General features: G+C 39.3%; 1 protein-coding gene across 1 annotated transcript; it reads left to right on the top strand.

Annotated features, from left to right (window-relative positions):
* Window positions 1-1,140: 1,140 nt before the first annotated feature.
* LOC149298907 (serine/threonine-protein phosphatase 2B catalytic subunit beta isoform) lies at window positions 1,141-26,878 on the top strand. The gene is made up of 15 exons (XM_089486766.1): window positions 1,141-1,189; window positions 7,947-8,147; window positions 10,981-11,105; window positions 12,033-12,144; window positions 12,468-12,613; window positions 12,954-13,093; window positions 13,178-13,255; window positions 13,339-13,433; window positions 14,182-14,307; window positions 14,806-14,883; window positions 17,035-17,061; window positions 18,902-18,986; window positions 22,117-22,214; window positions 26,053-26,082; window positions 26,703-26,878. The coding sequence occupies exons 1-15, from the start codon at window positions 1,141-1,143 to the stop codon at window positions 26,876-26,878; spliced, it is 1,566 nt and encodes a 521-aa protein (XP_089342892.1).
* Window positions 26,879-27,536: the final 658 nt, after the last annotated feature.

Consider the following 27,536-nt stretch of genomic DNA (forward strand, 5'->3'; position numbering starts at 1 on the left):
ATTTGATAGCACATCCTCCTAATTTTGCTTTGCTTCATTGGCAGGAGAATATTATGGGAGATTGGACTGCTGGAAGCCACCACATTGACTTTGAGCTGACAGGTTCAGTGAAACAGAGCTCAGTGTGAGCGTTGTCATACTGACAGTGATTTGAATGCCTGAGCAAAGGTTCGAGCATCCCCTTCTTGCATTGTTTGCACCAATGTCTTAGTAAGGTTAGGATTACAGATCAGTCTGTGAAGGCCTCATACGCCTTCATGTAGAAATATATATATATATTATAAAAGGAGCCATATAAATCTATACATAGGACTCTGGGTTATTGCTAGACATATTTTGGGTTCCAACAGCATTTACTATTCATTTTCTATATTTTTTACATTGAAAATAGTTCTATTTACGTGAATATAGTTTGAAAAGAAAGAATAAAGTTATATATTTTGTCTAATTTATTCTAAACAAGAAGAGGGGGACATGACAAATGGTATAAGTGCCACTCTTTGGGTGAGGGGGGTCAACATACATTTGGCCACAAAGGACCTACACGGATCAGGCTTTTTCCTCTCAAGGTTCTGGCACGGTTTGGGCTGTAGAACAGGATTAGGTAAGATGTTGAAGTATTCGCGGAAACTTTAAAAAAACAAACCCATTACATGCATATAAAATGACATTTGTTCTGTCAAAAAGAAAAGACCCTGTGCGCGTGTGGACACAATACGAATGTGCGTGAATATCGTCCCGCAGTGTTATGATTCATTAGAATGCATGTGTCCGTGTAGAATGCGGTCCTATAGCAGTGACGGGAGATGCCACATGTCCCCTGGGCCACCCTGTCTCCCCCGTAATCTCCCTGTCAGAGCCGCCCACCGTGTGTGACAGGGAGAGCCGGCGTGATGCATGCTGGGTCGGGACAGCCCCCTTCCCGCGCTGTGTGAGCTGCAGACTCTGCGCTGTCGCCGCCATGTTGCCAGCAGCCGCTACCGTCAGCCTTTAGCTGTGCCTGTATTCCCTTTCCCCCCTCCCCCTCTGCATCTCCCTTCCTCGACAACCCGAACCGGAGCCGCTAGCCGGAGACTGGAAAAGCCGCTGCGGAGTCATCGACAGTAGGGAGCGGGCCCTTCCCCCGCAAGCTTTCCAGCCATGTCCACCGTGGACGGTAAACAATCCACCACCGAGCGGGCGGTTAAATGTGAGTCTGTTTGTGTCAGTCTGACATCCTCGTATCCTCTTGTAGCCTTGATCCGGGGAAGCCCGCTCTCCCCATTCCTGGCCCGTGTGACAGGTTTCTGTCCCCCCCCTGCCTAGCTGCCATCCAGCTATAATAAAGATGGCGGCCCCGACACTTGATGGCAGCAACCGAGCAGGGAGATACATGTAACGGCTCCGGCCTGCTCTGAAACGCACCCTGCTTATTGTCTGCACGGCCCTGATCCAGCGTGTGTGATTAGGGCTGCCATGAGGCTAATCTGTGCACCTGGTGTGGGAGGGCAGCCTGACCCCTCTGTCAGTCGGGTAACTCACACATTTACGTACATCTCCCGTGGGCTGCACGGTTTTTGCCCCCACTCCATAGGGCTGTATGCAGGCTGTGTGGCATTGCAGAAGTACATTGGCAGCTATTCCTGGCACACGACGCACGGATACCGAGCCCGTCTTTACTCGGATTTGAATTCTAGTTGGTGTTTATGGCTGTGACTTGTAGGGCATTTAATGACTGGGGGGGGTATAGTCTACCTCAATGACCTGTCAATTGGAGGTATTATTATGTGGTGGTTATACAGTGCCAACTGTGTACACAGTGCTTTGTACAGTATGTACGTTAAAAGTATTTCGGAACTAGATTGACGTATTGCTCAATCCAGATTTTAAAGCTATTCATATAAATGCCGTCCGTGATGTAACTAAGTAGGGCTAGAAAAATATTATATAAGCAGTCAGTCTAGACAGCTTAGAATTGTTTTAATGTCAACAAGGTATCAGACTTCATGATCTCCAGTAGGGTAGCAAACAGTAACATGGATAAGTAATAACGTACTGAACTCTATTAAGCATGACTGTTTCGTAGGAGCAAATCAATCACACCTCGACCTGAGTAGTCGAGGTGACTTAAAGTCCACTCGGCAAAATGTTATCTTTACGGGAAGCAAAAACATTTTGATTATCGGTAGAGTGTCTACCGAGGGACGAGACAAGTTCAAAGAGGTATGTTTTAGCCGGGCACGTTAGTGATGTGTGGTTTGATCTGTCCAGCGCCAGAAAGGATCTAGTGCATTGTAGAATCGGGTTAATATCACCTTTTAACTCCTTCCTTACGTAGGGTTAACCCTTTTCTTTCCACACGAGAAGTTTGCCCAAGTAGGCTGTTCAAAATACGTAGCTAAACCAAACGGAGAGGGTTGTTTTTTTTTGGCAATCTGGACCGCACAGTTTAGCGAATAAACTCTTGTGCGGACTGAACACAAGCAGGTGGTAAGCTGTCTGCGGCGGCTCATGTGAGAAGAAACGCTCCAGATGTGTTATGGGTGAAGTGACTGTACCTTGTGAGATGTAAAGGGATTTACCCCTGACAGGAGCTCCTCGCAGACCTCGCTTATCTGTCAGATCATTGCACGATCACATTAAATGGAACTTATTGCTTTCAATTATTATTATTTTTTCCTTTTTTATTGGTGGCTTAGTTATGGAGTCAGTACGGGTCCTGTGTAGTCCGGTGTTGGGTGTAGCAGTGCTTTGCGTAGGTGTTCTTAGTACCCGATTCCCTCTGTGTGCCAGGGACTTCAGGGCGCTCCAGCCGGACTTCAGACTAAATGGAGACGGCCCTTACAAGAAGCCGCGTTTTGCTGAAAGGAAAGCTTTTTCAGTAATACGCGGCTTGAGTACGGGGTGTCTGATGCCGTTTGCAGCATCCATATTTGCTCGATTACATTACGTGCTATGTTTGTTTGTAATCGCTGCAGTGTTCTGCTCTCCGGGCTGTGAGGACAAGTCTATAGAGTGCCAGGAGATATTTGTAGGCGAGTACTCATGTGAAACGTTTAGGTAAGTAAAATTCAATAATTATTGGGTAATATGAAAAGCCTTGTGATGTAGACTCGGCTATCATATGCATTGGTGTGTTTGCTGGAATACACCTTTAAGCCTTGTGTTTGTAAAAGATCACTATTTGCAGAGGACCTTTCATGAAAGTTTTTGTTCTTTTTTCATTCACAATAAATGTTATGCTGACGAAAGTTAAGGTTGCTGCATCAAACTATAGGAAGCACCGCTTTTTAGTCGGGGAGCCTTAGCAGTTGGCATGTATTAAGCATATTCCACGTGAAACCATGACCCACACTTAAATTCCACAGCGGAGTGTCCGCTCTTTCTTATCTATTCTCTTAATTCTTCTGCTTGGTATTTGTGCAGCTATTGAGTGGATCAAAATAAATAATTTCCCAAACATCAAAACTGAGGGATTGTACGCACTTGCTTTGCATGCGCTGGATGAGAGATCCTTTCGACTATTGGTTTAGTTCCCATCTCGTGCAGCTATGATCTTGGTGCATCGCTAACACGTGGAAGCTTGTCACATCTTACTGCTGTTTTCTCAATGGCTAGTCATATGATGGGCTTCGCAGTACTGTCGTAAACTAGTTCAGTACATGTTAAGTTGGCTAATGATACCTTTTAGTGGATAACATGGATAGTGTAAGATATTGGGTCTCGTAGGACCTCGGAGGTCCATTTTATGTTTTTATCTGAAGTGCCTTCTAATCAAAAGGTTTCTTTGAGACCAATATGATTTTTAGAATCGTTACTTTGTTTGTAATGAGCATCTAAGGCTTGAATGTCTGTATATGTGTGACTTGATCGTAGTATCGCTTCTGTTTTATGTGCATGAAAGCTGTCGGTAGTCTCAGTTGTCATGTTATGACTACCCTAGTAATGGATAACTCTGGTCCACTCTACTGGTGTTCAGAGGTCAAATGAGGACAAGGACAGTATACAGAAATAGCTTTCTGATCCCTTGTTTGAGGTTTCGAGAGTTCTTATTGATGTAAAGCTGTGTGGTTAATGAAACTCCATAGATGTTTCTGTTTGCTACTTTAAGGCAGTAAAATGCTGCTAAAACCATCATAATAAAATCTTGGCGTCCCGGTGCACCGATTTACCAAACCCTGAATTATGTTTTGTTTGCTGTAATGCCGTTAGAATACCATTTTTCCAAATGCCTTTGTTTTTTGGTGAATAAAAAATGGAAAATGCTTTGGAAACTGGAAATAACTCTTGCAATGTATTTCCAGTAGAATGATGGATACAATGTGTAAGATGAGGTTCATATATAGTGTTGCTAAAATATTTCCTCGGCATGTCATTCTCTGTACAGGAGGGACAAGCGGTGCTTTGCAGTACAGTACGGTATAAGCCCAAATGTAAAAGCAGGATCTGTTTCTACCTCAAGAGGCGGCGCTGACCTTTCCACACAAGAGAATCAAGAGGGGATTTGTACTTGAGTGCGACCTTTGTACTTCTGAGTGTCTCTTGTTAACATGTGCTTTGCTAGATCTGCTCCTGTCCTTCCGAGTCTCTCTGGCAGCATCATCCCTTACTTTCTATAGCGGTCGGAAGAAGTAGATTCTTGCCGGCTGGCTCAAAAGCCTCAAGAGAGGTGACAGAGCAAGACTGAAAATATTTACTTTTGAAGCAACTTGGCTTCTTCTCCTGGGTCTGTGACCCTCGGGTAGACAGTGATGTAAAAGCAGCTTAAAGTGTTTCATACCAGGGATATAAACTCCAGTCCTCGGGGCCAGCAGACGGGCCACAATATTGGGATATCTGATCTTGAGCACAGGCATCTCAATTAAAAATTCATTAAACTACCTGTTTTGTCCCTTTAAGACAGTTGTGCAGCCTTGTGTTGTACTTTATGCTATACCACCCAGCCGCTTGATTTGGACAAAATCACGATGGTCTGGCGTCTTTAGCGATTAACAGAGCTGCCGTGCCCAAGGTAAAGAGCAGGGCCTTATTTAAGAAGTTAATGGAACCTTTTAAGGTTAAAAAGTGACGGATAACTTGTGGGGAAAAAATGATCTTTATATCACTAAAGTACAAAAAGAAAATAGTGAGTGCATGTGTTTCAGTTCGCTTTAGTACAGGGATTGCTGTAATCTTTAATGCGTCAGAATTAAAATAAGTAACTGTACAGTTTCACCACGGAAAAACCAATAATCAGGACTGCTGGAAAACGCGGTGCAATTAGACTTTGAAATTAAAGGGATCTCCTTCATGAAACTGTGTACCTTGTGCATGATAGTGTCATTTTTTCCAACGGTACTAGGAGATAAAATGGGAGCTGTTTGCGATAGCAAGAATCACTTTCTCCGGTACGGATCGTTTCAAGCAAAGGCTTTATGGCAATGTTTTTACGGGAATGTTTGGCGCTCCTTGTGACTTCAGCGGAGCAAATAGCAGCATCTTCAGGTCTCTTCTAGCTGATCGCATAACCTCCACATTGGCTGGATTAAGACAACTCCAGTATGAATCTTCATATTTGATTGGAAGGGCCCTTATATATACTTGTTTCAGACCATGTTTTGGGTGGGGGGGGGGGTCTTGAGAGGGGTTACAGGGCACTCAGACTTGATGCAACACAGAGACTGGTGAGATCAATAAGTAAGGGATCAATGTTTGAGTGTTTTGTTTTTCCCCCATAGCCTAGTTAGGTCTGTGAATTTTATAGATTAGAGAGCTTTATATGAATTGTGTTTTCTGTATAGGGTAGTTTTGTGTAGATAATTATTGCTTCAAAAAGGACCCTCCAGCCTTCAGATCCACTATAATGCGGATGAAAGCTGTGTGGTCCTTTTACATTGTCATGGTGTCCTCCTTGAAATGCATGGGAGGGATTTTGCAGGACCCCTGTATGTCCCTTTCCCCAACCCCCAGCTTTTTTGTGTGCAGGAGATGTTTGACCGAACGCATCTCCTTGCACGCGGTATACTTATTGCCAGGCCGCTCCGGCACTGGTTCCGCAAACGCCGAGGGTGGGGGGTCTGCTCAAGCCCTTGTGGGCATATGAGGAAAGTGATCCCATAGTCAAGGGGGAAAAGAGGAATCATGCAAAACATGATTGTATTTTTACATTTTTACCTATGTGGCTATGATCCATTAAGCAGATTGACTATTAATGCTTACAAATAAGTTGCTCACTAGGGTTGTAATTTTACAACAAAAGGAACATCAGAGTTGCTGCCTTCCATAAGAAGACCTGCAAACTTCCAGGGCCTGTAGTCTGCGTTGTTCAGCCACCATTTAATCAGTAAAGACAGTTTAAGTAATTGAGCAATCAGCGTCTGTCACTCGATTGATCGCTCTGCCTTCCCATAAAAAAAGGCTTTCCTATCCCAAGGTCTTGTCGCGTTTCTTTTCAGGCAGGCTCGTACAGTTGTGGGTAATTAGTGTTAGTGTGACTCTGTGTCAGTGATGTGTGCGTGTTAGGAGTGGGCATGCAGATTTGCAATGTAAATTTTTTATATATATATATTGTCAATGCCAAAAGCATTGAAACCCTATTAGTACAATTTATGTTGGGTTCGTTAGCAAATAGAAACATGCACACATTTAAATCAGAGTTTAGTACGTTAATGACTGTACTCCATTGATTGGGGGTAGATCTGTTTATTGTGAGTTGATATAGAACTGTACCAGAGTAGACAGCGTTGACATATATAAACATTCAGAGTTGAGCTGATTATTTTGTTTTAATTTATGTTCGTTTAATGTTTGATATCATTAATAAAACATTTTATGTAAAAGTATATTCCATTGAAACTTTTAGATATGTTAAAGGGACAGTCTAATGTCTCTGAAGAAGACAGTGGCAAGTATTTGCCTTCCCATTTAAAGAAACACACACACAGTTTACATTCACCCCACTAATCGGATCCCGCAATTCTTGCCACTCGGCTGCTTGAAGCGCTGCCGTTGATATTGTTTGTAGCCATTGTCACGCGTGCGGATCTCGCAAGGCTTACAGAACCAATGTTGGTGCCGACTGATGGTAAGAACGTCAGGTGAGGAAAATAGCTGGTGCGGCAGATACCTAAGGGGAAATTATATACTTTATAATAATGTATCCCCGTGTATTTGCAAAAAGGACACAACCGGAATTTAATGGGGTGTCTCGGCTGTCATCTGTGTTACGAGTACATACGCTGGTCAGAGTGCGCCTTCCGCTGCTTTTTCGTGTGAGAAATGTAGCCGGGTTATGTTTTCAGAAGGGCCATTTACAATCTGTGTTCCCGGCAGCATATATGTACTTCGCTTTAGGGCTTTGGACATCTCTTCTGCCCCTTTAAAATGATAGAGGATATACTACCCATGTGTCTGTACTGCATATTATTGTTTTGTCTAAGTTTCATTGTTTGTTTTCTCAAACCTTTTTAATATTTGTTATCTTGCGTGTTTTGTGATTAGGTTTTTAAACTCCTAAAAACTTCAGAAACAAGGATCAGGCGTACACTAATGCGAAAAACAGCCTCAGGGATCTGGCAGTAGGAATGACATTTGGGTGTGGGGGGGCAGATAAAATGTAAGATGAGGTTTACATCATTTCACGTCACCTTTTCTTGGGGCGCAGCCTTAAATAAGTAGCGGTCAGACTGCAGCATGCTGATGCTTTCAGTAATTCTAAAAACCCGGGTCGGAGCATTGCTGCCCAACTCCAGGCCTCCAGCAAATCTCAGCTCGAACGTGGTCCTCTCAATTAAAAATTCCTAAATATATTCACAAAATTGCTGGCCTGTATGCAGTCCCTGTCTGGGTTTAGTCCCACTACGGTAGTTTCCCACTTGGCAGGCTTTGGATGAATCCCGTAAATTGCTCATTGATTCGGTTGCAATAAAAATGCGACATTGGATTGATTTGTTTCAGTATCTGATTTTTGTCTCTTCTTTTTGATACAGCTGTCCCGTTTCCCCCAACGCATCGGTTAACGTCCGAAGAAGTATTTGACAATGACGGGAAGCCTAGGGTGGACGTTTTGAAGAATCACTTGATAAAGGAAGGCCGTGTAGACGAGGAAATTGCACTTCGGATCATTAATGAGGGTGCTGCTATTTTACGACGTGAGAAGACCATGATAGAAGTAGAAGCCCCGATTACAGGTATAGCACTTTCCATTGCTCTGTTTAACCTTTTATTTAATAGTAACATGTATGGTAAAATCATTTGTGTTACGCTATAATTTAGTGGTGGAGAACAATAAGGCAAGCAAGCGATGCAAACAGATATAGAACCTGGGATCACCTTTTCATGAAAGTGCCATTTTTAATGTTTGCTCTTTTTTGACAAAAAAATTAATAGTGCTTTCATTCACCAAAATCTGATTAAAGTGTGAGATGCCCAAATGCTGTGTCGTAGGAAGACTGTACTTTTATAATCTGAGGTTTAACTCCTTCAAGCCAACCATGTGCGATAAATGTTTGATGTGGGTCAAGGATGTCAAACATATAACTTGGCGCCTCTGTAGGCTTTCAAACTTAAAAAAGATTGCAGAAAAAAGCTTTCTGTAATGTAACGGGGATGCTATTTGGCTTCTGAGCCAATCGCCGTCCATGCGCCCGACCTGCCACAGAACTCTTATATCCATGAAGAAGAAAACCTCTTGTCTGTCGTCACATGCTTCCAAAATGAGAACAAAATTAAAATCCAACACTTGCCTGACCTAGAAGTTCCAGTCCTGCTGCAGCAGCTTCCTTCCTCCATGGCGCAAGATACTCATTCAAATCAGTGTCAGTAAAACAGACCCCCACACGCAGCGTGTGCCAGCGCTGGATCTGAGTATATTACGTGCAGAGAGATGCGTTCAACGAAACAGATAGTAACATAGAACATAGTGACGGCAGATAAGAACCGTTCCTACCATTCAGTCTGCCCAACCTCTGAGTACTTTCCTTAGTACCTGCCCTCATCCTATATCTAGCTTGGCGTTATGCCTATCCCATGCTTGCTTAAATGTCTTTACTGTATGAACATCTACCACTTCTGCTGGGAAGGCTTTTCCATGCATCCACTACCTTTTGAGTAACGTAATATTTCTTTTAAACCTTTGCCCCTCTAGCTTATGACTATGTCCTCTTGGTTTGGTAGTATTTCTCCTTTTTAAATAAACAATTTTCCTTTTATGAGAGATCTCCTGCAGGACAGTTAGCTGGGTGCGTGTAGAAAGGGGCGACTGCATATGAGGGGAATCAAGCAGAACAAACAGCACAAACATTTTAAGGGACCAAACACCTTTATTATACATTAAATTGCGTTACCAAAGCTTACATGTTGTGAAACCTTTACTCATGTACATGCAAACATGGCTTTTCTTAACAGCAGGTTTAGCGCTCTAGTGCGGTTCATCATGGAAGTATTGGATAGAGCATGAAATACTTGAATGTTTAGCAAATGTTGAAGAAGTGGGCTATAAATACTGTATGTTTAATCCCTTTAGCATGTAATGGGTCCATCAACCAATGCTGGGACCGTGTGCAGGAAGATTGGGGGCTTGCACACTATTTCTGCTCCGTTTTAAAGCTACATGTGTTGAGAACAAACCCCTAGTTGAGACAACTTTGTGTAATCCAGTGACCATGGCTCCTTTTACAGAAAATGGCGGTTTGGTCAAATGTAAAAGTGGACAAATATGTGCCTCCGGATAAGTATTGGCACTCGTTAAACTTTGCAGTTGGTCATTATGATCAGGTATCGTTCCAGGAGACTAGAAGGTCACTTCTACAGAACCACGGCACCAAAACATAAAAGCAGGAAAAGTTGTCTGGGAACTAAAGGACAACGACTTGCTTTAATAACAGAAACCGTGGTGAGAAGATTAATGCGATCCTGTTGAAAGAAAAGGAAAAAAACCATCTAATAATAAGTAATAATTGGCCCACTATAGCATTCTTTTGCTGCAATATTATGTCTTGAGTTATTTGGTATATAACTAAAAACGTGAGATGAGGGGGGAGCACAAGGTGAACAATTGTGTTACTTTGGGCAGCGGGGGCAAATGCTTCCCTAAAATTAAGTTCATTCCTAAACTCCATACGTTGGGACTGAATTTATAGAGGTGAGTGGACGCGATTTTTCCAAAATGATAGTCGAGTTTATTCATAGGAAGGAAAGGTTGGTTATGGGGTTCAGGGGTATATATATATATATATATATATATATATATATATATATATATATATATATATATATATATATATATATGAAATTACTGGTGTCCTCAATGCCTGTTTGTGGACGATACAAAACTGAGTAACGGTTCAGTTCAACTGGGATGAATAAAGAAACTAAAGGAACACAATGTTTAATATGATCAAATGTAAAATAATCCACTTGGGACGCACAAGGCGGTAAGGGAGACCCAAATTCATTCAGAGCATTTAAACCTGAGCAGGCAGTGTAGCGGCAAGAAAAGACCGTACATTTAGATGGGTTGGCGGGAAAAAACCATATACTGATGCAGTGAAGGGCTGGGGGCATAGTGAGAACATATAGGAAAGGATGGTACGTATGTGTAAGTAGTACAGAAACACGGTGAAAAGGCATTACGTTTGGTATATGGAATAAAGGAATAAATAAGTAGAAAGTCTTTCTATAAGGGCAGACTATATGCTGTCACGACCTATGTTTCAATCCGGACAGACCTGTAATTTTGCCTCAGTAGCATAACTTTGGCTATAATTTGAAGCTCTGACCACCCTTCCCTTAATCTGGGCATTAAAATATTCTTTTGGAGCCCTAATAGTTAGGATGAAAGATGGGTGTAGGGAATATGAACTAGTGTTAGTGTCAGGTGACGTACATTATCAAGATTTGACTTTTCCCCGGTTTTTCTCACTCGTAAAATGGTCATTTGTTTCATAGATGGTTTATTTTCTTATTTGAGGTATTTCTGCCATCGTTTTCCTCGTAGCGCAATACGTTTGCTTTTTCTTGCAGTTTGTGGTGACATTCATGGGCAGTTCTTTGACCTGATGAAGTTATTTGAAGTAGGAGGATCTCCAGCAAACACAAGATACCTCTTTTTGGGGGACTATGTAGACAGAGGTTATTTTAGCATAGAGGTAAATGAATGCTCTATTGTTTACATGCATTATTATCCATAACATGGCATGGTTTGGCATTGTTTTGTGAAATGTATCAGTCGGGGAGTCTTTTCTCCACAGAGGTGAATTGACACATTTTAAACATTCATGTAAACCGCAAAATAATGGGATCTGGCACAGCATAGGTTTAAACATGTAACGCTTTTAATAGTGGGACTGCAGTTTGAGGTCACCTATAGCTTCACATATTGATAACTATACATCATTTGTGTTGGTTTTATCAGATCATAAATAGGATTGAATAAAAATGTATATAAATGTCGTTGTGCTGCATGCAACCTTCCTAACGTCACTTTAGCTGTAAACTTTTTTTTTTTTTTCTCCATCTGCAAGTAGAAACTTAAAAATACTGCTGTTGGTTCCAGCGTTTGTAGTCTGTTAAAGTTAATGCTTTTAACGTACATACAAAGTATCTTAAAATTGGAGATTTTGTTCTGCAACTGCATCCTTGATGTCATTATCTTGACTTTAAGAAAAAAAAAATGCATTATTTATGTCGGTGTCAGACATTCATCATTCAAACACATACTGACACCCTGCATCTGAACGGGTGTTTGAATGTGCCCACAGCTCATAAGTGCTGCTGGGATGTTGCCCATTTTTTTTTAAAATGAATGAGCAATAAATGCACATTTGATGTGCTGTCCCTTTTACCAAAACCCGCCATTTCTTAGGTAATAAAATTGTTGCTGTCTTTCTCCATGGTTTTCTTTCTTATTTGATATAGCTTGCGAGCAGGGCTCTCTCCACCAAATGTATCGGTTTGTTTTAGTCTGTGAATTCTTGTCTTGTCATATCCCTTGAATTTATGTATTGTATTAAGCGCTGCGTAAACTGTTGGCGCTATATAAATAAAGGATAATAATATACATTTATTTCCAACAGTGTGTATTGTATTTGTGGGTTCTGAAGATCCTGTACCCCAATACCCTGTTTCTTTTGAGAGGCAATCACGAATGCAGGCACCTTACAGAATATTTCACGTTTAAGCAGGAATGTAAGTCAATATTTAATATCTCTGTCAACAAGAAAATAAACAAATCTGTTCTCATTGATAAACGTTTGACAAAAGTTACATTGTGGGCTACAGTGTACAGTAAGGGGGTGTGAAAATATTATCTAAAATATATTATAAACCGTAAACATGTTTGGTATATACAAACCAGTTTTTCACACTCGGACATCTGCGCTAGAATCTTCCAACTTTAATACTGACCTGATTGTGTCTGGATGTGGACTGTTATTTGGGTCATGTTTGGGTAAAGTTAGCATTTCAAGATTTCTTGTGATTCTAAATGGCTTTTTGGGTGCTTTCTGTAGGTAAAATAAAATATTCAGAGAGAGTATATGAAGCCTGCATGGAAGCTTTCGATTGCCTTCCTTTAGCTGCACTTTTAAACCAACAGTTTCTTTGTGTACATGGGGGACTTTCGCCAGAAATACACACATTAGATGACATTAAGAAAGTGAGTATCCTTTTTACTTGTTTTAAGAAAGTTTGTCAGTTTCAATGGAATTCATAGAGACCTAGACTTTGACGACAGAGAAGACGACTCAAAACTTAATCGGCACTTGGTCTCATAGCCATATGCATATCCCATTCCCTTATTAAGTTAACCTCTATAACCTCTGCTGGGGGGCTGCTCCACCTATCTACCACCCTCTCAGTAAAACGTCCATAATTTTGAGTTGGGCGCTACTTACCGCTGGATGCTGATTGACATAAATTAACAGATTTAACTAAAAGCAATAATGGATTGTCGAGTTGCAAGAATGAACTTAGTTTGTTGTTTCCACTTCATACAGTTAGACAGGTTCAAGGAGCCGCCTGCGTTCGGCCCAATGTGTGACTTGCTGTGGTCCGATCCTTCTGAAGATTTTGGAAACGAGAAATCACAGGAACATTTCAGTCATAATACCGTCAGGGGGTGCTCTTATTTCTATAGGTATGTCGAATACTTCAGACGTCGGCACTACACGCGCCTAAATAAACATTTCGTTGATGGCTCTCTCCTCGTCTTCTTTTATAGCTACCCAGCCGTTTGTGAGTTTTTGCTGACCAACAACTTGCTTTCAATCATCCGAGCGCACGAAGCACAGGACGCAGGGTAAGAATCTGTACATAGTGAGTTTCCACAATCAATCCTCATCATGCATTAATACTTTTTTGTTTTTGTTTTGTTTCTTTAAGTTACCGAATGTACAGAAAAAGTCAGACAACAGGATTTCCTTCACTAATAACAATATTTTCAGCACCTAATTATTTAGATGTCTACAATAATAAAGGTAAATGTCCTGTGCTCCTGTCTAGTTTTTCCTGTCTTTGCAGAACAGAATCGTGTACAGAATCGTGTACAGGCATAGAAAGTTTATTTAAAAAAAAACAAAAAACACCTTGGTTCTCATTCATATTAGTATTTTGGCCTATATATGTCTTAAGATATTCAGATAGAAGACTAGCAAGTTTAGAGGTGGATGTACTATAACCCGTATATGTACGGGCTCAAAATGCATTGTTTTCAATAGGTTTAGGGACCGCCATTGTCCTTAAGGGGATGATGTGCTAACCCGGAGTAAGAAGTGTAAATATTGACTGACAAAGAGATCAAAAACCCGTATTTTAATTTTTCCATATTTGGTTTAATACTGTTTTAAAATCTTATTACCACAGTAACTAAAATATTTAGAAAACCTATACTATTAATGGGCATCTTTGTTAATGAATGCCAGAAATAACAGCAGATTGAGTATAGAGATCTTAAATCATCTCATTTTGGAAACCGTTTTATGCAACTCGTTAAATTTAGCCTTGGACAAACGGATGGGTAGCTATAAAAGAAGACAATCTCTCGTTATTTTACACGAATGTGTACTGGGCATGGTAAGGGGCCCATAGACCATGCTGATTTTACCATGCTTCATTTTTGTTTTGTCTTTATTTATTTTAATGAAAGTCTACACTGAACTAAAATTGCTTTATATGATTTTTTTAGGGTAAATATGTGTCTAATACTTTCAAAACCTCACATTGCAGCTGCTGTATTAAAGTATGAAAACAATGTGATGAATATCAGACAGTTCAACTGCTCGCCACATCCGTACTGGCTTCCAAATTTTATGGACGTCTTCACGTGGTCGTTGCCATTTGTGGGAGAAAAAGGTATACGGGCGGTCTTTCCTATTTTATTTATTTTTTAAAGAAAAAAGACTGATGGTCTTTTAATGGGTTGTAAGCTTGCGAGTAGGGCTCTCTCCACCAAATGTATCGGTTTGTCTTAGTCTGTCAATTCTTGTCTTGTCATATCCCTTGAATTTATGTATTGTATTAAGCGCTGCGTAAACTGTTGGCGCTATATAAATAAAGGATAATAATAATAATAATAATAATAATGGGTTAATACATCCCTTTTTTCAGTGTCCTGACTTAGCAGGGAATTATGTTGTGGGGGTCTAATGGTTGCAGCATATGTTAACTCATTAGCGAGTGCACATTTTTAAGTAATATGGGATATTTTTGTTTTTAATTTAGACCAGTCTTCCACAAATATTTGCTCCTCAATACCCCTCAATGCCTGTATAAAGTCAATGCTGTATTAAATGTTGCTTCATTGGGGTTCCTGATGTGTGATTAAACTTTTTTTTTTTCCTGGTAATGTAGTAACGGAGATGTTGGTGAATGTTTTGAGCATTTGCTCAGATGACGAGCTTATGACTGAGGGAGAAGACCAATTTGACGGTAAGATCATTTTAATATCCCTCTCTTATTTTTTGATTCTTTTATTTCTTTGCACAAATTTAGCTTTCTAACAAGGGGTGCATTTTCTCATGAGTTTACAACCCTTGAGCCAGACAGTGTAAAAGCTTTAAAGTGAAATTTCACAACGTGCCCAAGGATGATGATGATGTGCTAAGAATCTCCTATCCGCTATGTCTGTATTTGAGCCATCCCTCTCTAAGCCTGAAGATTATCCTTACTTGGTCGAATCTCAGAAAAACTAATTTCTTCAATTAAGTTCTCACAGTCAAGCTGAACCTTAATTCCTCGATGAACTGCCCAAATCGGTCCGGGTCTAGTTAGAACTCACAGCGCAGTTAAATGTTACAAGTGTCTTTCATCTTCATTGGGATGTCTGCACTTTAACCAATTTATTTTAATTTTTTGTTTTCACATTCCTTGTAATCATGTGCTTCTGCTTTATATTGTGTATATGTTTGGGGGGTTGCACCAATAAAATGAGGACCCAGGATGCACATGAACACGGTCTGCACAATATCAGCGCGTGGTAATGCATCTAAGAAAGGGACTCCATACACAGAGGATCTCTAACGCAAGCCCCCGTAGCTACTGAAATACATGTAGTGTAATGTAAGAGGGTAGGTTGCCCCCATTAGCTGTTTCATAAATAGCTTTTTAACATCAACTTTTAGTGAATTTGTCGCTATATACACTTGGTCTTGCCTGTGGTCATGCAGATGCTTGGGCTTGTTCCTTGCCTAATCATCCTTCTGCATCTAGTTTTGAACATGCTAGCCCTGCTGTAATATATACACAATATGCATAATATACATGAGGGTATTGTGTGTATACCTGTGCGTACTGCAGCACTTCTTACCTCCGCACATTATAGGCATTCCCTCTCCATTGTCCCTTTTACAGTTACGTTTCTAAGATCCAACCATTCAATCTAAATTCATTTACAAATACACATTGCTATTTTTTTTTACTGTCTGTTTTTTCTGTGTAGTCTATTAAATCTCTTAGTTACCAGTTGTGTGTTTTTAAGTTCCAAGTGGGTAACTAGGAACTAGTTGTGTGCAGCCAGAGCAGACTAACGGGCCTCTGTATATACATTTCTCATGCCATATGCATCCTAAAACCAACCTTTCTGCTTTCATGTTTGATTTAGTTGCTGGATTGCCGACACCCTTTTTATTTATTTATTTATTTTTTTTGAAAAAAAAATTGCTTTTCTTTGTGTGTTTTTTTGGGTATTGTTTGATATTTTCTCATAATCTTTGACCCATTTGTTTGGTCAAACTCATTGCAAAGCCCGGCAACGTCCACATTTAGGAACATTACATAAGGTCCTATGTGGGAAGCATAAAGACCACCCTTTGAAGTGCAGCTTTTATGTATGTTATGTGATTAGCAAGCGTCGCTATTTGTTCTATGAATTAAACCCTTTCCTTTCTAGTCTTCAACGGCAGCAGTATTGATAACAATGATGCCTGGCCTGAATTTTCTTCTTTGGTTCTTCTTTATATGCTACCTTTCAGCTCAAGTGCAGTTTTAGAAATGTATTTTATGATCACAGCCAAATAATCCCCACGGAATTGAAGATGTGCAAGCATGCCATTTCCATCGCATGGCCGTGTTTTCCAACATTTTTGTCTCTTCTCAAACGTGATCTGCCATCTGTTCTTCTACATTAGATCTGGAGACGGTACAAGTGATACTGACAAGCTGTAAAAATATACTGTAGGCAAGGCAGCAGAGCTCATGCACTGCCTCAGAGCTCTCCATGTTCCAACACATTGTCTTGCTAATGGCAAGTTAAGTACTTAACCCCTTCTAGACCTCTGGGGCAGATACAACAGTTAATCATAGGGAGGGGATGAATTCCTCACAAGGGGTTACACTCTATCGCTGCACCCCACTTACATCAATCTGAATGCTTCTTCATGCATTTAAGCTCTGCATTGTTTCCTCTCATTGTAAATAGAGTCCTACAGTTGCAGCTTTGCCTGTTCCTTTTTTTCTCCTCCCTTTTGCCTTTTCACCCTCATTCTTGTCGCTGCCAAGTAAAATATCTTTATTTTTTTATTTGTCTCACTCACCTTTTTCTCCATCGTTCACTTCCTTTTTTTCTGGACTCTCCATCTGAAGAACGACTCATATATGGCAATAAAAAAGGTACAGACCAGACAGAGCTCCATTGTTTCGAAATATGACTTCCTAATTCTTAGATTTACTGTACAGTACATTAAATGATGTTACATGTGACTTTTCCATGTAGCGTTTTATTTTATTTTTCAAACATATATATTTTTTAAATGATTCGCTTTTTTTTTTTTTTTTATCATGAGCATTTGAATATAGTTTGCTTTCTTTTGCATCGTTCTGAAGTCATATTCCTAGACATCTGTCTTTCTGTGCATGACCGTTTATCCTTCATTCTTTTTTATATCCTCTTCATCTGTATAGAACATTCCATATATCTGGCCCTGCATGTCTGAGATATCGTTCATTTGTCTCTTTGTGCCATGATTTTAGTATTGGTATTTTATATATATATAATATATATATATATATATATATATATAACACATTACATAAATGTCTGTGTAAGTATTTCATTTCACATTTGCATGTTAACCGTTTTTGAATGTTACTATGGAAATTTTAGGTTATTGTCAAATGCTTTCTTTTTTTGAAATGATTGGGAGGTTTTATTAACACGTTTCATTTTATTAATGACGTTCTGTGTAACAAATCTAATGTGCGGTCAAACATTGCTAGTACACCAAGCCTCTGAACACCGGGAGGGTGCAGTTCTTTGCTTGCATTTCTTCAACATGCCCTTAAGTACGATACGGTTGAGGCCGTGCAAGCCGACCGTTACATTTGGAAATTAATGCTTGAGGACTGAAATCCTGTCCCCTGTTCTAAGGAATAAGGTAGCGGTATTTCATGGGATGACCCAGAAATGTGTTAATATTAAACCTGTTACCAAAATGTTTCTGATTGTACTCTGTGCTGTCGTCCTAGAAATGTCTTCCCCTTGAATAGCTCTTTGACAGTAAAATATTCAGTGTTCTCACAGCTGGCTCGTATGGTGTTACAGCCTGCAAGGATTCTGCTCCGTTGCTTTTAAGAATGACTATTGTTTGTTCCCTTGCTTACAGAGATAGTACAATGTATTGGATGTGATCCGTATCACACCTCTTGGGCTACACGCAGCAGATTTGGAGGTTAAGACTTTTGGGAATTGATCAGCGAAGCACTTTATAGAAACTTATAGAAACTCTAAACCTCTAGCATGGTTGTGACCCTTGTAGGCTTATTTGAATGATGCTACCGCACCATGTTTCAAATGTAGCTTTTAACCTCCTGTGTACCCGATGTGTATTTTAATCACTGTGTCAGCGTATAAGCAGATCGGTCATAATAGATGCCTTTTATTTGTCAGAGAGCAAATGAGGAAAGAGACATTGACCATAGACTCCCAGATGCTTTATGATTACGAAGGGTCCCGATAAGCAGTGTGGTTAACAAATGGTATAGCGAGGAAACATGAACATGAGCGGCATTAGGACCTAAATTCTGTTTCTTTTGCTCTATGTATAAATATTGATTCTCATTAGGACCACGTTTCCAATGTTGCACCAGAATAACTTTTATATATATATATAATATATAACTTTTATTTTTATCTACAATTTGATGTTTATTTCTGTCTTAAATTGTAACTATTAACATTTGTGGTTTTAACCCTGCTTAAATAGAATCCATGTGAATACCTTTGAATGTGTCTCATCAGTAAAACATTGTTTTCTTGGTTTAACACTTATTTTTTCTTTGTTGCTTTTATTTTGTGCCTTATTTTAGCTTAAGTCCCTCCCCCCCTCCATATTTAACGTGCGCTATCTTTATTTCGAGTGTGTAGTGGTGTTGTGTTGGCATTTCTACTAGAGATTGTTTAAATGGATCTTCTGTGTTCCTGAGCTTGAGATTTTTCTTATTCCATTGAAAGTAGGTACAGCTGCAGCACGAAAAGAAATCATCAGGAACAAAATCCGGGCAATTGGAAAGATGGCAAGAGTCTTCTCTGTGCTCAGGTAAAACACCTATCTGTGTAATAATTATACATAATTGGTTTACAAATGTGTGTAATGTGAGATCCCACATTTCAGTGACACACACACACCGATACCTCGCATGAAAGCGGAAATAAGTGGACCTGCTTTATGCATAAACTGATAAATAGTGTGAAGGCATAGCTATTCGAAACATAACCTAGTTTACATAAGAAATCTTAAGATATTTTTGTCTTAGAAAAAAAAAAAAATCACTTTTATTGAATTTATTTATTATGCCAAAATTGCATTATTGTTAACCCCAAAAATGCTCCAGTTTTGTAGTAATACTTTTTTTATTTATTTATTTTTTATCTTGCTTTTCAGCACATACGAAAAAATTCAACCAAATTAAAATATTTGGGTGTTGGGAATGTTTGTCATTTTTTATAATTTTATTAAACTAAAGAATGCTGAAGTTTACTACATTGAAAGTCTAGTATAGGGCGCATGCACACTCCACTCCCATCATTTGTGATGCGGTAAATGTCATTGAGACAGAAATTAGCATCATATTAGGCTTTGTCGTATGCAGTGTAGCAAAGTGATTTAACAAATGATTTACAAATCCTGTAATAACGGGTACTTCTGAAATGAATATTACTTGTGTGAAAGCAGAATCATTTAGATTTCAGGAACATGCCTGTTTGCATTCTGTGTAAGGTAGGCTCAGCTGCACACCCGAGGAGTGGGCATGTAACATACGGTGCTTTGCGGCTAAGATTCTGTTTTTGTAATCCTAAACAATACTTGTAACTCTTAAAGGATATAGTGAAGTACTGCACAATTCTTTCAGTAGACGTACCCTGGTTTATTCTCAAAACCCGGATTTGGCATGAAAGTTGTGGTTTTCACAGTGGAGCAGAAGCTCGTTGAGGTTGCCGCAGTGTAAAGTAAAATCAATTAAATGAAAGCACAACTCTTCTGTCAGCTCCTGCGAATAAACCCATTGTATCTATGGTGTACTTGGTATCCTTCTTGGCAAATATGGGTTTAATGCATTAGCAAAACACTTAAACAGTACCAATACGTCATGAAAAAAGTGCAAAAGTATAAACTGACCTAAAAGAATTGTGGTGTTTCTTCTATTAAAGGAACATATGTCAGCTTGTGGGGTGGTCCAGTGGCCTACCAAAAGTGGTCCAAGGAAGGAAAAGCAGTATACCAGCGATATGCGTTAATCTCTGAAACACTTCCTGACTGTGTTTGCAATTATCTAATTCAATGAATGTCCAGTGTATTGTCATTCATAAAACACGCTCCATCCCATTCAGAAATCTCTCAAACGTATCCGTCAATTATAATACCGATCTCCTCATTAGTGTTAGACCTCAGTGTTTCATTTGTGATTAACGGAGTCTCCATAATGTATGGCTTTCCTACTAACCATTTACTTGCTGATTGTACTACTCATAAACTCGCCAACCATTTTATTTGCTCGCTGGTTGTACCTATATATATATGCATACTGAAATCACCAGTCAACCTATGGATGTATGCAAAAATATCCGCTACTCAAAATCTAACAGTGATAGTTGGTCAAATGAAATCAAATAATGTGAAAGGAACCACTGCTGGAATTAGTTTTTACTTCAGTAAAGTCCACCTAAACCAAGGGTGTCCAACCTGCGGCCCTCCAGCTGCTGCAGGACTACATCTCCCATACTCCTCTACCAGCCATTGAGCTGAAAGAGCATTATGGGAGCAGCTGGAGGGCCGCAGGTTGGACACCCCTGACCTAAACTGTTGCTGGGAACATGGCTACCTTGTTAGTAGAAGTGTGCAGATTTTGGATACAATTTAGAGAAGTGGTCTTCAAACACATGCTCTTGTGTTATTATTGCATATTTATATATTCACAAAAAAAAAAACGGTGAACAGAAGATCTAGAAAAATTATCTAGAAAACATGCATTTCAAGGTTTTTGTTTATAAAAAAGGCTCACATGCATCCTCCCAATCAGTGCCTGATAATGCTGCCTTCTACAAAGGAACACCTCCGTGAGGCAAATGCTGTTTGCCCTTATTTAATGCCATAAATATATTTTATTTATTTCTATATAGCTATATATATTGCCGCCCCTTTAAAGCAATAACTACCAACATGTGCTTTTTTGGCAAGAATGCTACTTTCCTTTCGTCAGAATCGATGGTAAATTACGCACTAAAAAGTTAGACAATGAAAAATATTTGCTCAATTTGAGCCAATTGTGACATGAATAAGTTTTATCAAATGTTCGCTTCATGCTGATTGGTTGCCAGAGTGTTCTTGAGGGCCGCTAACCTCAACATGCTGTATTTCCCCTTGGTTTACTTACCTTGGACTATATTGGGAAAGGAACTTGGGCCCCCGTGCGAGTCCCCTAGAGGGCATTCCGCTGCCGCTCATGTCAGCAATGTAATCTCTGCGTGGATCGCTGAGCCGGCATTCCGCGGAGCGGTGGGTACAACGTTCAGGAATGCCTTATGTTTTTTCGAATGGAGCGTTTCCTGAGATCTTGCTCTGCATGCTTGCTTTCTTTTGGGTCTCCTCTCCATTTTTATTTTGATCGTCTGCTTTTCACTCCCAAAAACAGACCTATGTAATGTTGTACTCTTTAAATCACTTGGCATGAAACCTACAGCATAGAATCTTTACTGTATGTACAAGAGACACTTTTATGATCATCGAGATGTTTGACACGATTAGTTTTCCCACCGTTTAACTCTTACTCTCCTGATTTTAGCTTTTTTTTTTTTCTGTTTCCACTTTGGATATGAAAGTCAATGTCTACCCTACTTTAGTTTGCAGATATTCTTACAGCAATATGTAGGGTATAATATCGATTCCATTCAGTTGTTCTTTGTTTAGTTCTAGGGAATAGAATAGGTTGCTGTCCGTACTTTTTGTCGTGGATTCTATTCCTGATTTATGCTTTCCGTTTTCATGAATCCTTCCGCATGGGTTGACAGTGCCACTTGAAGTAACACGATGTGTTCCAAGGAAGTCTTTGCATTCTGCCTGCCCCCCAGCTCTTCTTGTTTATGGCATATATATAAGGTTTTCTTTCTTTTCATTGATGTTTGAAAAGCAAGGAACTTGCCCTAATTCCGACTCTTGTTTCTTGCATCAGGGAGGAGAGTGAAAGTGTGCTGACGCTCAAAGGCTTAACACCTACTGGAATGCTGCCCAGCGGGGTCTTGGCCGGAGGACGACAGACTCTACAAAGTGGTAATGACACAAAGCTTTTTGTACCTCCGATGGATTGGGGCACTCATTCCTTTCCCAATTCTACACCTAGTGCATGCTGGGAATTTCTAATGCTCTTCAGCTCCTCTCGTAGCGGCTAGTACTAACAAATTGTGATGTTAACTATGCGGTAGCCGCGTGACGTTTATACCGGAATTCAGCCGCATTTCTTTTGAACGTCCGTTAACCTCTTCAACATCTCTCCCACACTGGTCCCTTCTTACAGATGTATTGGTTTGTTTTTCTGTCCTGTCTGCAGCCCTAGCCACATACCTAGCCAAGTATAAGGTCACTAACCAAACCTCAGACCTATGTCTTTGTTTTACTACCTCCTTGTCTCTCTTTTTCGACAACGGTTTTCTGCTGACACACATTGTTTTTATTTAAAGTATCGCAAATATTCTTTGTTTAGACCTTACACAATCGGTTGTGTACATATATATATCAGATATAAGGCTTCTCTATGTGCCTATATTATTGCGTGAAAATAAAGAAGTATGTTCAAACATTTGTAATCTGTGTATGGAATACGTCTAGATAGCCAATATTGTTTCCCTTGACCTTTTGAAAGTGGATTTCTTGTCTTCGTTTAACCATTTACTCAGTGGCAGGGTCATTTACTGTGAACACTTTATGCGCAATTCCATTTTCAGATTAAAAAACAACAAAACACAGGTATCCCAGGTAAACCTTTGAATGAAATTTTAGACCAAAAAGTCGCACCTACGCTGGAACTACTACATGTGCCCAGCACTATGTCATGTACCTCACCTATGGACTGTTTTATTGCAACATAGAGGGGCATTATAAACGTAACTCACAATCTATGCTTTTGTGAGGTGTATGAAAACTGTTTCTTGTGCCTTATAGCCTTATAGGCTTTTTTTTTTTGCTTCCCCCTTGCAAATGCGTGGTGGGGTTCAGCAGAATTTGGCCCATGCCCCAGCTTACCTGTCATGCAAGTTACTCCTTGCTTGTGAATCTATTCTTAACTGTAGTCCGCTCCAGCGCTGGCCCTGTGAACGCCTTCCGTCGGGTCCGTTCAGACCCCCCGTGCGCATGCATGGAAAGAGCTGTCATTGATTTTACTTGGGAGTATTTTCCTGCTAATGACCAGCAGAGGGCAGCTGCTGCAGCTTCTACCACAGTAAGTCAGTTTATTGTCGAGCAAAACTCTTGCCGTGCATTTGCAAGGTGGTAAGTCTAACATGGCACAAAAGAGGTAATTACTTTTTATGAACCTTTAAATCTTAAACGTAGAATAATCCCAAACATTTTCAATCCCAAATGTTCACATGGCTATATTTTAACCCCTTAAGGACAATGGGCGGTCCCTAAACCCATTGAAAACAATGTGTTTTGAGCCCGTACATGTACGCGCTTTGTCATTAAGGGGTTAATATAAATGGCCATTTGCTAACACTGTTGTTATGATGTATGACGTGTAATAGATTCTGTCTGGGAGTATAGGATATTTCAGTGTATATAGTCAAGTTGAATGGCTTAGTTTTGTCCCTCTATCTATATATATATATATATATATATATATATATATATATATATATATATATATATATATATATATATATATATATATATATATATATATATATATATATATATATATATAGCTTAACTTCCACTTTTTAAAAATACCGCTATATAAAAACATTTTATTTTGACCTCAAAATACCCCAAAGTTCTCATTATTTTCAACTAAATAGCATTGTGTTCATCTCTTTATCTATTGTGCTAATTCTCTAGCACTTGGTAGAGAGATGGTTCAACGCACCGTTATGTAAAATAATATCTAATAAATTAGGGGGCATCTGCTTTCGTTCAAGATAAACATGTTTCTGGTTTTAAGACTGAGTAACTGCCTTACACGTTTTAGTGGCGGTTGAGCAATGCAGTTGCAGCACGGTTAAAAAAAAAATTCTCTAACTGTATATGATAACATTTACCAGCAGGACAAAATCGCCCAATAATATATGGTAGCTTAGCCTGAATTGTTAGAAATACGGTTGTCTAAAGCTGCACAAAAATACTGAATTTGTGATTCATGATCCATGATGTTTTACCAGGTTCGTTTTGTTTAGATAATAAAGGAATGCTAGCTAAAGAATATCCCAGTAGCATTTTCCTTATCTAGGAAAAAAAGGTTACGTTTTGGGACACTCACTAAAAGTATATTTTTGTGTAGTCAAAATAAGAGATTTTATGTAGTTCTTAATAGATTGGAGGGTTTTTGTTTAAAAAATAAAATTAAAATCACGTTGTGCATATAAAAGAATCCACTGCATTGTTTATAGCACTTGTGAACTCAGCCCGAATAGCATATAGCATGGAAACGCAATGGAAACATTAAAGGTGCTGGCCCACTTAGACAGAAATGAATTCCACTCTTCAGTCTGCTAGCCAAATAAACCTTTTCAGGTATGTCATGTTATTTTCTGTAAAGATTTAATCTTTCAACAGACCTACCACATTTTAGGACCATCTTCTGTTTCTCTGGCAACAGCTTAGCGTTGGCTTTTGTGTTCCCAGGACAAAATTTGCCAATTAAAATATTTTTGGGCATGCTTTGGCGAAAGGAACTGCTTTTGTTGCTTCATTTTGTTACAAAATTGTTCAGCTGATTAGGTGGGAGAGCAGCTCTTAGTAGCACACTACGCTCTTTTTCAACTGGTTGAGTAGAAAGTTCTATGATTTTTGTGAAAACAAATAATCAAATTTAATGTGATATTCAAAATGCATTCATAAATACCATTCTGAAGTTTGTTCCCTTTTTTCAATGTTCATTAATCTGCAAGCTACATGATCCATTGCAGGACTGCCCTTTATGCTCATGTATTCTTAGCCTGTCACATTTCTATAAACTAACTAAAAAGTGAATTACACCGCCCTGTTTTCCCAATGTAAGACCTCTACTACCCCCTTTCTGTGTTTAGTGTTTTATCGTTATCTAGATCTTTTTGACAGTGGAGGGAACCTTTAGCATGGACATTCTTGAGTACATTTGCTATTCATGGTTATGGTGGTCGTACCGTTTTTATACTACTATGTTTCCGGTACAAAGTGCCGAATGTACAGCTGATAGTACGGCAGCTCCACTGATTCCTTGGCATTAATCCACGTTGTGCACTTTGCACCACACTTGGTATTCCTGAATAAGGAAAATGGATATAGCTGTTCAAGAGAAGATGGCGGCTTTAGTGGAAGGTGATAACTTTTTGTTGGGCCAACAGAGAAGGATGTAGTCACCAGGTCTGGGACTTCAGCTGTCTCTCGTTCACATGGACGAGACCACTCGCTCTTAAGAGGACACCACTGAGGTCCTGAGTGCAAATGTGTCATTGGACCAATAAAAGGTGTCATCTTTGCTAAAGGCCTCCATCTTGACAATATTGAGGTACCTGTGTTTTTAAAGAGGTAATGTAAAATATCTGAAACGCTCTGCATTTGAATAGTTCCTAAAACTAAAAGATTGAGTGCTTTTATCTTGACATTTGTGCTACTTAGAAGATGAAACCCGTTTCAGTACACGCCTCATTAAGGATTCATTTTGCCTGTCATGATGCCATAAGGATAGATTTTAATACATTCATTACTTGTCATTTTTGGCAAATTGTGTTTTCCGACTAACAAACGTGCTTCTTCAACAGCATCTCCTGATTTTATGTGGAAAATGTATTTCTAATGCATAACTGTGGGAGGCTGAAATGTATATTGCTTTCGTCATTGCCTTTTTTTTGTTATGCGATATTACACTTCTCATCTTTCTCATTCATTTTGCATGCATCTGCTCACTTCTGTACAGCCACAGTTGAGGCAATTGAGGCTGATAAAGGTATGCTCAGAGTCTTTGCTTCGTAGCAGAGATCTGTGTTTTGTGTGGGATCCGATCTGACCTTGTACAACCAGAGCTGGATCCCTTTATTGATCTGTTCACGTAAAGCTCGTGTATTTTTTATTGTTGTTGTGTGCGTTCTAGTTTTTTACCCGTGGCATGGATATTGTAGAGTAATTGCTTCTGTTTTCTGTTAATTTTTTCCTTTTTTTTTTTTTTTTACCCCAGTAAATGCTTGATATTTTACTGTACCTAGAGGAAAGATCTACTTTTTCTAGATCAAATCCTTTTCTAGAATATAATTTGTGCATGACCTTAAAATCATAAACCTTGTGATGTGTACATTATGATTTTATTTTGATCAATTGAGATGTTTTAGTGCCATCATGTTTTCTACTATATTAGTCTTTTTTTAACTTGATTTTTTTTTTAAATGTCATAAAAGTAATAGTTATAAACTGAAACCGGGTCCTGTGATCTTTATCCATGAAATGGCCATACAACATAATTTTCTAAAGATTGTATTCCCCCCCCCCCCTGAACATCTTAAAACATGCCACATTTATCTATAAAAACACCATCTTGCTTTGTTTTCCTAACTTTTTCTGTTTGCATTTAAGCAATACGAGGATTCTCTCCGCAACATAAAATCTGCAGTTTTGAAGAAGCAAAGGGATTGGACAGGATCAACGAAAGAATGCCTCCTAGAAAAGACACGAGGCAGCAAGACGGTATTAATTCACTAAACACAAACGCCAAGGAAAACAACGGGACTGGTAATAACAACACGCAGTGACCGCTTTGTGTCCGTTTACTCACATCTTGCCTGAGAAGTCCTACTAGATACATGCTTTATGACATAACAGCTTCAATAGCCAAGCGGGTCTGAAAGACTCTTCGGGGTCCTGGGATATGCAGCTGATTCCTATGTATAAATAATGCTTTTCAAGAAAAAAAAGAAGAAAAGTGTAATATCTGGACATTATATCGGCATGTTTTGTACCGGCCGCTACCTTTGAATCCCGGGGTATTGGGCTGTTTCCATGAAAGCACATCTGGAGCCGCATCTCGCGCTTATCATTGTTGACACTTAAGTTTACAAAAGGAAACCTTGTTTTTGTTCACTAGATACCTTTTTAGCTTATTTTTCTCAAAAAAAAGAATTTCATCCCTCAAAGCTATTTATTTATAAGACATTTGTTTCTTTAAAAAAAAAAAAAAAAAAAGTCTTTAAAAGATAGATTAGGATCGTCTTAAATATGCCGAGGCCGCAACCTGTATTTTAAAGTGTATAAACCCCTGCCAAAATAACGTTGGCTGTTCTATGATGCTGACCTCAGGTGTATTAAGTTGATGTTGAAAATTTATGTATTATACACACTGTATTTTTTAGTTTAAGGCTTATGAAAAAATTTCTACATAGGAACATTTATTACTTGAATACAGATCAAAAA

The sequence above is a fragment of the Sceloporus occidentalis genome, unplaced genomic scaffold (genome assembly GCF_023333645.1).
Source record: "Sceloporus occidentalis isolate IW3139 unplaced genomic scaffold, rSceOcc1.0.p SCAF_30, whole genome shotgun sequence".
Classification (NCBI taxonomy): domain Eukaryota; kingdom Metazoa; phylum Chordata; class Lepidosauria; order Squamata; family Phrynosomatidae; genus Sceloporus; species Sceloporus occidentalis.